Below are 11,218 nucleotides of genomic sequence, written 5' to 3'. Positions count from 1 at the left end.
AAGCTTTGTCTACGTGTTTTTGATCCTGTTAGTAACAGAATGAGTCAGACTAGACATCTGGTATGACAAAGGAGGTGTAAACAACCCTGAAGGCGGGTGTGGGGCCGCTACGCGGTCACACTAACTAATTTCAATGATGAAATAGCCATCTGAATAAAGGCTTTTTAACATTTTTTCCTTTGTTGAGGTGCAAACCAACTATGACCTCAAGATTTACAGAACATGACTTCAGTAGATCATTCCACTCTGTCAAATATTGTCTCAATAATTCATGCAAATATTCATAAATATGAAAAATAATTTATTAGCTCACGTTTACAAAAAAGCATGGTAAAGCCAGTTAAAAATACTACATATCCCATCTCAGTGTGTTCATCGGTCTTCCACACCAGTGCAGAAGATGGAGCCAAGTTCTTTATTTATTTGATATTCCTGTCAGGCTCCACTTTGCACAGAGGCACAAGGAAAAGCCCACTGACTCTATGAAGTCATCAGTGTCTGGTCTGGCCTTGCAGACAATCAAAAACTAATCCTGCTTTTCCAGACTCATTGATTTGCTGGGTATTAGTCATATGAAGACCTTTTTATTGCTCGAACCTATCACTGCTTTGGCGATTATCACTGAATCCTCGAAGCAGTGATGGATGTTGAAAACCTTACTTGACTATCAGCTGTGTGGATTGGCTACGGGTGGCCCTACACTGTCCACATGTCCCTCCTCCTCAGCTGAGTCTTCTGAACTGTTGACAACGGCAGCACTGAGAGCCTGGAGGTCATCCAGCACAGACAGGAGTGTCTCTGACAGAACACAAACAGACCATTGGTCAGGTTTAGTCAAATGATAGATTGAAAAAGTCTCACCTTACTTCCAGTGGTGTGAATAGACAATGTAACAGTGGCTATGTTGAGGAAGGAGGTTAGGCCTGAGTTATACTTAGTTGCGTGCGGGTGTCGCGCACCGAAAATAGCAGATCTACAACCTCACAACGTGTTGCAGCTTTACCTTTGGCATGGAGCTGGGTTTCCCCTCTGACAACATTCTTCTCTGAAGGCCTTGCTTGTTCCCCAAGAGCAGTCGAGTGCTGCAGCACCGTAGTGCGAGCCTTCTTGTACTCGTTCATCAGTCCTCTCTCATGAATAGTGGCCTGTAGAACACAATTGAGCTCAAATGAAGACAAAAAACAACATGACAGAGGTTTATCATTAATGCCTTGGCATTGCATTAAATGTCTCACCAAGAGTAAGTTTTTGTCTTTGTCCTTCTGTCTCAGTCGCTTATGCAAATCCTCGAACTCTCTCTTTGTGCGTTCACTCTGCAAATGTTGCCCTTCCTTCTCCTGATCCCGTTCCCTCGCTGCGTGCCTCTCAAACTGTCTCAAAGTCATCACTGCAAGAAGCACGAGAGAAACAGTTATTGGATTTTTTCATCCAATAATTTGGATGAAAAAATTATAATCATAGTCACTAATATGTTTAAATATTGCACACAATAATCTGATAAATGAGAGTAATCAATTTATGGAAATAATTCAACTGATTAATTTTCTTTACATCAACCTCAGGGGGAGATGCAATGATCTTAACACATTTCTCAGGGAGAAATGGCCAGAGAGAGAACAGACATAGTTAACATTGTACTCATTGGTCGCCGTTTCAGCACAAAAACAATTTAGGTTTTCTTGTATTTCAATTAAGTGTGTGCTGCGTAAATACTAAGGAATACTAAGGAAAAATATCAATTCTAATTGATTATGCTAGATGAAATAGAAAGATCTTGGGCCCTATTTTGCACGTCTTACCAGGTATCATAAGTACCTTATGACTTCACTTAAGACGTGGAGGCCACTCAAAAAAGCAAAACAGCATTGGCTTAAGTTAAGTCATAAGACCTGGTACGTGCAAAATAGTGAATGATTTTTCAGCATCAATTTTAATAACGGTATAAATAAACCAATCCCTCTGTGGTCTTGATTGTGCAGTTTTTGAGGATGGGATAGGTCTCCAAATCTTCTCCCCAGTGGACCCTGTATAGCCTACTCTAGTTTGCGAGTTTGCAATAATAATAATAAGGAAGTGCCCAGTATGTTATAATGAGACTGAAGGTCCTGGAATACTATGAGACAAATGTTCAACTTTTAAAAATGTTGACGCAACGATATATCAGGCTTTAGTGGCTGGTTGATGCCTTCATACCTGCTTTAGTGTGCTCTCTCCTGGCACTGTTAATCTGAGCCTCCATCTCCCTCAGCTGCTCAGCACAGCGGCTCTGCGTCTCAGACACCGTCTCCCGCAGGGCTGATGAGAAACAACAAAAACAAACACTTCAGCGTCTCAGGTAATGAGAAACACAGTCCAGCCTGTTTTTCAATCTACCTCAGGGGGAGATGCACTGAATCTTAACACATTTCTTGAGGAAGAATCGTCAGAGAGAGAGAGAGAGAAGAAATCAACAACCACCAAAAGATTTGACTGAATAAAATAATCAATGTCATGTGGGTATAAGGCCAGAGTGACATGTCTGTCTGACCCTGTTCACTGTGTTCCCGCTGGGTGTGCAGCTCTGAACGGAGTTGTGCCAGGTTGACGTTAGTCTCCTCCAGCTGTGTCTGGAGATGCTGCAGTCTCTGCTGCGCCTCCTCTCTGCCAGACACCGCCTCATGGCGCTCCGCCTGACTCTGTTCCAACTCCTGTCGCTGCTGCCGCAGTTTACTCTCAACTGGAAGGCACATGGAGAGATACAATGTAACTAAAAACCAAGATACGTTGCTGGTGGTGGAGAGTGTAAAGATGCGTACAGAGTTGTACAAAATGCTCACACTGCTCTCTAAGATCAGCCACAGCGTTCTCAATGAGCTCTGGGGTTCTTTTCAGTTCCAGCGTCAAGTTGTCCCTCTCCTCACACACCGAGTTAACTTCTGCCTGAAGGCTTCTGATACTGCCCATGTAACGCAGACAAAGAAAGGTGATGATGCAATGAGGAAGGCAGAGGGGCAGAAAAACATACAAGCAAGTCCAAAAACAAGACATTTTAAGTAGGGATGCTATGGCTATGTTTACATGTAATGTTCCTTTAACAGGACTGTAACTGTGTGCCAAAATTACTAGAACAGCGCAATTGGTCAAAACTGTACAATCGACAGGAGAATACTAGACTAATAATAGGTTGCCGTAAAAGCTGTTTATTCTGATTTAATTATGAGCATTTCTTTGCAGATTAAACATATTGAACAGCTGATGTGATTGTAATTATTTTTTCTATCCTATATCCTGTTTAACTCCTGCACTGTTCACCTTGTGAACTAACAGTTCCAGTGGATAACAAAGGACAGTAATAGCTGACAACGTATTTGGGCTAAATCCTTATGTAAGCCAAACACAGTTGTTTTGCTTACATGAATGCTATTCCAATGCAACCTTCCAACGTCTTTAGTTAGGCTGGACACCAATTGACCATATTCACACAATGGCCATTTTGCTCTTACAGTATGTCATACTTGTGTAGTAATATGGTCAGCTTGTTGCTGACAGGTATACAGCTGATAAACTCATACCTGTCATCAGCCTGGTCTGTCATTTTAGCGGACTGCTGTACTTTCTGCAGAGCCACCTTCCTCATCATCAGCCCTGTGAAGCAACAATATAATAACTTCAAGTTCAAAAATAATTCTGACACACATGAACTTGTGATGTGTTATTGTTATCACTGTCTGCAACTATACCTTGGATTGTCTGTACTCTTCTTTTAGCAAACATTAGCCTTTGGGTAAACATGTTGAGTCGTGCTTGAGCTGCGTCCACTTCTGCCACTTTGGCCTCAAATTCAACCCTGAATCTATGGAGTACAGAGATATTCATCCAGTAAAAGTACTGTATGTGTTGTAATGTGGTTCAGACATTACAAAGGCATTTACATTTTGGTAGGTACAGTATGTGGTGGTTACTAACTTACTATGCTCTGGCTCTCTATGGAATGTTAATGTACAAGCCATCTTCCAGTCTGTTATTGATCTAATTTATTTCATCAACATTGCTCATTATTGATTAACGGGATCAACCCACTGTATGAAGGTAAACTTACACTTACCTCTCGAATGCTTCAATCAAGGTCTTCATATCAGAGTCTGCTTTCTGACTCTGGGACTTCAGTTCTAAGTTTTCTTTGACAACCTGGGCCAGGTCCTGTTTCACTGTCTGGGAAGACAAACCCCATATGCTGCTATCAGATTAATTTGTACAAAACCTAATACACAATTATGAAAACAGTTCAATACTCAGCTGTCTTCTTAACCACTTTCATCCTGGGAACTGGCGTCCCCATTTTGGGCATGTCATTATAACGTTTTTCAAAATGTTTTCTAAAAGAGCAGATATACAAGCTCACATTGGGATGTGCGGCAATGCCTTGTGAGATTGTAGAATGGCAATTCTTTCTGCCGTGACACCATTGTATGGAGAAGTATAAGATTAGTGTCAAACTTCCCAACTTCTGATAAAAAGCTATATTTTGTCATGTGCTGTAAACAGCTGCTGTAGAGAAACATACATTTTATTTGTCCCATTCCTAAGAAACCATAGATTATTCTGAAATAATGAGTAAAGTAAGTAATGAAATAAAGAGACTTGTATGATTTGTTCTTGCACAAACCTCCCTGGCCACTCTCTCCAGGTCCAGCTCAGCAATCCTGTCATGCAGACTGTGCTGGATAACACTAGCCTGGTACTGTTCCTGTTTGACTTGCTGCTCCATGGACTGTATCTGTACACAACAACCAAACAGCATATTCTAACATTACAGAAGCATTAAACCATTAAGACCTGAAGCTGATTCTACAAATGCCTTCTAAACCAGTAGTTCTTTCAATATTTTTCAAAAATAGCAGATCTACAAGCTCACAGTGAGCTTGTAGATCTGCTATTTTTGAATAGCCAACGCAAAAAACTCAAATGACACAGATGCTTTCGCGGTTTTAATGGGTTAAAAAATGATAATAATAACAATCAACAACACGGTACTGTATGTCCTTATGCCACTTGATGCGTTATCTCATGTTTCAGCTGTGTGAGTCTTCATACCGTTGAGAGGAGTCTGTCCTTCTCTGCTCTTAGTTCAATGTCTTTTGAGCGAAGCTGGACACATAACATGAAGACTTTCTCTCTCCAGAGCTGTAGAACTCGTAGCCCTTTGGAACCAGTTTTCAGCAGAGGGTCTGACAACGTCTGTGGACAATGGTGTTAACACACACACGCACGCGCACACACACAACTTTAACAGGAGCTTTGCCACTTTTATTTTGGGTCATTATACAGTATGCAAGTGGTTCAATTGAAATATGTAGCCGTATAGTAACACCTTCAAGTGAAGGGAAACGTGGCTAGCATTGCATCATATAATGCTGAACTTATGGTGGTTCATTTGATTAGTGAAGCTATTAGCTAAATGCATTTCCACTGAAATAATAAATTGACTTACACTTTTAACAATTTTCTCCTCTTGGAGGGCCAATATCTCATTGGCAGAGTTTAGTCTAACTGTCAAAAGCTCTGTGGTCATCTGAAGGGCCTCTTTCTCCTTATTCAGCCTCTACGAAATGAGATTCAAGTTACGTCCACAATACACATGAAACATATCTTGAACTAGGGATGCTCACTTAATGGAATTTGAATTACACTAGTGGCGTCCCACAATTATGAAGATAATCAAGATAAAACTAATATTGTGCCACATTGTTTTTTCAATGATGCTTGTTTTAACTTGATATCTTGAACAACAATACTGTGCAAGATTTGTTACACAATGCACCACAAGGTCATATGGTCTATGACCAAAGAATATTGTTTATGTTTATAAAGTCAATGTCTAATCACGTTAAATAATCACGATCTTAGTATTGACCAGAATAATTATGATTATTGCCATAATCGAGCAACCCTAGCAAGTACATTCATACATGTTTTTAAAACATTTAGAAAATAGCCGATCTACTACGCTCACAACGCTGTGAGCTTGTAGATCAGCTATTTTCGCTGTCTTGTACGATGTAGTTTAAGTGGTTAATGATAAAACTTACAGCATTACTTTCTGAATCCACAATATAAAATATTTAATCACTGCTGGGAACGGTGTTTCCAACATGCACTCTTTTGTCATTGTACAGAACAGTGCATTGATTTCTCTACCTCAACCATTTCAGTTAGTCTCTCCTGCTCTCCTCTCTCAGGAGCAAGCTGTCCAATGTAATTTCTAAGACTCTGCAACGTTGCCGACTGGGTCTCAAACGCCTCTCCCATTTGGCTGGGGGGGAAAAAAAGAAGTGACAATATCCAATCAATATCAGGGAATCTTTGTACAATGCACTTTAAAAGTTTAATTAAAAACACAGCATAACAGTGGCCATTATATATATTTTAAATTGAACACAGCACCTTAGATTCTCTTTCAGGCCATCTCTATCGGCAGACACCTCCATCAGACTGCTCTTCAACTGCATTACTTCTGAGGTCACGGAATTAAGTCGACCCTGCAGATCGCCATTTGTTTGTCTTGCAGATGCCAGTTCTATGATGTGGGCATCAATCAACTGCTGCAGCTAGACAAAATATGTAAAACAATTTTAAAAAAAGCAATCACTTCCCTTGCATACAGTGTAAATAAATGCGCTCCACTAACCTCGATCTCACGCTTCCTCCGGGATTCCTCCAGTTGTTCTGCCAGTTTAACATTATGTTGTTTGGCCTCATCGCCTGCCTGCAACCTGGCCATCTCAGCCTTCAGACCCATCCTCTCAGCCTCTTCTCTGCTCCTCTCTATGTCTCTCTTCAGCCTTAGCATTTCCTCTGCATACTCCCCTTCAAGTCTTTCAAGCTGAATACGGAGACAGTGTTGTTCAATGCAAGGCTAAATTATTAACTAGGGAGAATATTAACCATTCTCAAGCTGGTGTCCCTATTTTGGACGCCAGCTTGTTGTGACCTTGCATAGCACTGTGAGTTTGTAGATTGGCTATTTTTGTTACACAACACTATCATTCACCATAGATGAGTGGGTAGAGAGGCCAAACAGAAAGCTCCCTGGTTTTGAGTCGAAGTGTCCCTGGGCAAGACACTTAACCCCTAACTGCTCCCCGAGCTCTGTACTAGTAGAGCCCACTGCTCCTAATAGTTAGGCCAAATTTCACAGATGTGCAAATATACAGTGACAAAAATACCCCAAAGGAGTGGGGACCGAATTATTACTATGTTTAAATCAGGCTTAAGTGGTTAACTGAATACACTGAGGCTGAATCAAAGCTTCCCAACAATTCACAAGTGAGTTGACTACATACTTTGATATTTCCATGTACTGAACCGTGCTGCGGGTAGGGTATTACCTGGGAGGCTATTTTATCCTTGTCCTCCCTGCTCTGATTGAGCTGCAGTCGCATTTGGTCCAGTTGAGTCTTGGCCTTACACAGCTCATCACGCATTGCCTCCATTTGAAGACTCTGCCTACAGTACAGAAGATAATGGTTGACACAAATCACAATCACAAATCACAAATGCCACATCTTCACAAATACCTTTCAAGATTCAAGAATGCCTTTCAAGATTCAAGAAGCTTTATTGTTCATTTAGTCTAACCACACATTAATGTAATAAATAATGCTACAGGCATATTTACAGTCTGTACTCTTCCTATTTTGTGTTGATTCTGCCAACCAAGGCAGTCTTCTTTTGTTTTTGCTTTCCATTTCAAATTTGTTTTCCTATTTTTATATTTTTGGGGGGATTGTGTTCATGTGTGAACATGAGAACATCCTACAAAACCCCCAAACCCATGCATGTGAACATACTCTGCCGAAAGGATTATTCTTATCCAGATCTGTGTAAACCCAAGTTCACATCATTTCACTGAGCCTTAACTACATGGACAGATTACCTGCTGAGGGTACTTTCTTTGTCTCGCATCTCGTCCCTGTGCCTCCCTGCAGACTCTTTCAATGCGTCCACCTGTCCTCTCAGTCTCTCACTCTCAGCCTTGTACTTCTCCACTTCCTGGCGCCATTCTGTGTCCCATCTGGACCACTGCTCACTTCTCTCCTCACATCTGTGAACGAGAAGAATTCAGAAGACTCATATTCCTCCCTGTAGAGATGATGCATGTACAGTATAAAATACACAGCATTTAACCGCTTAAACCCCTTACAGTGCTAGTAAACTGGAAATTAGTTGCCTCTGTACTGCGCTTTTCCCCCTCTACACCAAAAATAGCCAATCGACAAGCTCATGTTGCGACACACTATGAGCATGCTTGCAGATCTGCTATTCTTACCTTGCTCTGGTGATCTGGTGATCTGTAGGGTTCTGCCCCCTTGTGCCGTCTCCTTGTAACATCATAATCCTCTGGTTTTCCTTTTTTAATTTCAGGATTTCCTGCTGAGCTTGAGTTATAGCAAGCCATGGATCGGACAGACCAGGAAACACTGGCGATGTTGATGTTAGCGTTGGTGTCATCCAGGAGACAGGTGCTGTCCCTTGGTTCAGGGTACCTCTAGGTATCCATGCAGACGCAGACTGAGCACTTGACATGAAATGAGATGGGGGCACCAGGGTCTTCTGCACGTTCCCTAAATAACACAACTTGATTTGAATGTATACTGGTCCAGGCTAGCTGTAGAATACAACTCTCGTAGACGTATTTATGATTTTGACGTTTTCAATCTACGAGAGTTGTAGGGTTCACCCCCCATGGACACAGGGACTTTCAGCACTATACCCCGTAGACACTCCAAACATGTACAAATTGAAAATAAAGGTGCTTACCCCACGCCCCAAATGTTAACTCTCGCTACGGGGTAGTAGTTTAATGTAATAATCCATATCTTTCAATAAAGAAGTGTTTTAATGCCGTCTGTGGCCGATTCTGTCGGACGTTCCCAATGGGCAGTAGTGACGCGCCCATCTGGTGAAACCCGGAATTACACTCAATGTAAACAGGAAGTAAACGAGGGTGAAAAAATGGCGTTCGGACACAGACGGCATTAAAACACTTCTTTATTGAAAGATATGGATTATTACATTACACTACTACCCCGTAGCGAGAGTTAACATTTGGGGCGTGGGGGTAAGCACCTTTATTTTCAATTTGTACATGTTTGGAGTGTCTACGGGGTATAGTGCTGAAAGTCCCTGTGTCCATGGGGGGTGAACCCTACAACTCTCGTAGATTGAAAACGTCAGAATCATAAATACGTCTGCGAGAGTTGTATTCTACAGATAGGTCCAGGCAGTCATTGTGGGCACATTTCATATATATAATCATGGTATTTCATGGTTTCAGGTTATTATGTTCTCTGCTCTGAATAATGGACATCCATGTCAGTACAGTACAGTGACAAACTACTTACCAAGACGTACAACCTAGTGTTGTCACATTGACCCACCAGTAGTCCATTGCTGGTCCGATAACGATAAGTCAACCTTTGGAAGTAAGATATTTAAACAATGTTGTAGTATGCTACTTACTTGGTGCAATGAAGTCTTCGGGGACATTCAGCTTTTCCTTTTCCGCGAAATGTCTCTCCATTCTTAATCTTTATGTGGTTTGTTGTCCCCCGCCGCTATTCGCGTTACCTAGTTAACGTTACCACACTCACCACTGCGTTAACTTTGCGTCGGTTGAATTATTCGCCTCTCTTACAGCTGGGCCTGCCCTGGGCGTACTGTAAAAGTACACGGTACTCGTAACTAGAAACGTGCAACATGTCAACAATCCAAACACATACAGAACTACAACAATCACATCACTGCAAAACCTTCCTTCTGCCGTTTGACTCGCGCATTGCATCACGGGAGTCGGGAGAGTCGCCGTGGTGATTGCGGAAGTAAACATTGCCAATGCGGAGAGAACGGTGGAGAATATATTGTAGTAGCCATGGTTCACATGACGCTCGTCTGTCACAAGCGTCATGGTGCAACTTGTTCGTGGTTTTTAAAATGTCTCCATTTACAACCTGTACATCTACATAAACGTTCATATTTCAAATATAAAGTGCTTACCTCGCGGCCACAGATGTAACAAGTTAAATCGCCTGGGTCTAAGTACTCGTATCTTCCGTATTGTTCAATAAAAAGCATTTTAAATCCGATTGGTGGCCATTTTCTCAAAAGTTCCTTCATAGGCTTTCAACTACGCGACTTTATTGGTTGGGGGTGTATTGCACTCTGATACATTATAACACTTTATGAGAAAATGGCTGGCGATCGAATTAAAATGCTTTTTATTGAACAATACGGAAGACACGGGTACTTAGACCAAAGCGTTTCAACTTGTTACATCTATGGCCGTGGGGTCAGCACTTTACATTTAAAATGTGAAACTTAATGTAGATGTACGGGTTGTAAATGGAGACATTTCAAAAAACAAGAACAAGTTGCGCCATGACTCATGATAATGATATGACAGTCATGTTTCAGGGCTAATATTGTAGCTGTGGTCTCAAAACGTTTCAAGTCAAGGATCCCCAAATTGCTATAAATATATTTGGCCGCGGACCCCATCTTAAAATGTTTCGTGCCAGGGACCCACAGAAGAGAAGATTTATGTAAACAAAAAAAAACAATTCAAAATCTTCCAAATATTTTCGATATTTTTCAGAAATCTCGTTCCGCGCTGCTATTTTTGAATAGCCAACATATAAATAGATGAAGTGGTTGAAAGTGATTGGACCCCTGGGGGTCCCCCGCCGGACCCCACTTTGAGAACCACTGTATTGAGCACTGTTTCCCAAACCTGGTGGGTCGCAGATCAATTTTTTTTTATTGTTTCCTAAATGTTGTTATTAATTATTATTTTTTAAATATTTTCTAAACACTTACACAAAATGCACACATTTTCATGAACAAAATAAAAATAGTTAAAGAAATTCCAAAATTAGAAAACAAATGTAAGAAGTAGCCTAGTGAAAATAGCAGATCTGCAAGCTCGCAATGGGTGCGAAGCGATGCGTTGTGAGCTTGTAGATTTGCTCTTTAGTTTTGGGTCCCGGTGTTTCAAATTGTAAGGAGACCAGATCAAGTTGAGACCGCGTCTACTGTCGTCCTAGTAACAGCAGATGTTGTCCCCGGTGAAAAAAACACGTAGCTGTCCTCGTCAATGCCGTTTTTTTTTCATATCACAATGTCAAAACATACCGATCTGATTCTTGTTTGGGTGAAGAAACGCCAGACAGACGAACACTCA

The 11,218-nt window shown here is 41.3% G+C and overlaps 1 protein-coding gene across 1 annotated transcript; it reads right to left on the bottom strand.

Moving 5' to 3' along the window:
• Positions 1-284: 284 nt before the first annotated feature.
• cchcr1 (coiled-coil alpha-helical rod protein 1) lies at positions 285-9,778 on the bottom strand. The gene is made up of 19 exons (XM_080434784.1): positions 9,502-9,778; positions 8,309-8,603; positions 7,916-8,083; positions 7,368-7,485; positions 6,668-6,862; positions 6,424-6,587; positions 6,178-6,292; positions 5,471-5,581; positions 5,074-5,217; positions 4,646-4,756; positions 4,085-4,191; positions 3,720-3,832; positions 3,552-3,624; positions 2,817-2,935; positions 2,528-2,716; positions 2,194-2,295; positions 1,236-1,387; positions 1,004-1,145; positions 285-798 (listed from the first exon to the last, which is right to left on the bottom strand). The coding sequence occupies exons 1-19, from the start codon at positions 9,560-9,562 to the stop codon at positions 668-670; spliced, it is 2,610 nt and encodes an 869-aa protein (XP_080290910.1). The 5' UTR covers positions 9,563-9,778; the 3' UTR covers positions 285-667.
• Positions 9,779-11,218: the final 1,440 nt, after the last annotated feature.

Source organism: Gymnoscopelus braueri (genome assembly GCF_963280865.1).
Source record: "Gymnoscopelus braueri genome assembly, chromosome: 8".
In the NCBI taxonomy this organism is placed as follows: domain Eukaryota; kingdom Metazoa; phylum Chordata; class Actinopteri; order Myctophiformes; family Myctophidae; genus Gymnoscopelus; species Gymnoscopelus braueri.
Note: the sequence above shows the minus strand (reverse complement) of the source record. Positions and strands in the feature narration are given on the sequence as shown.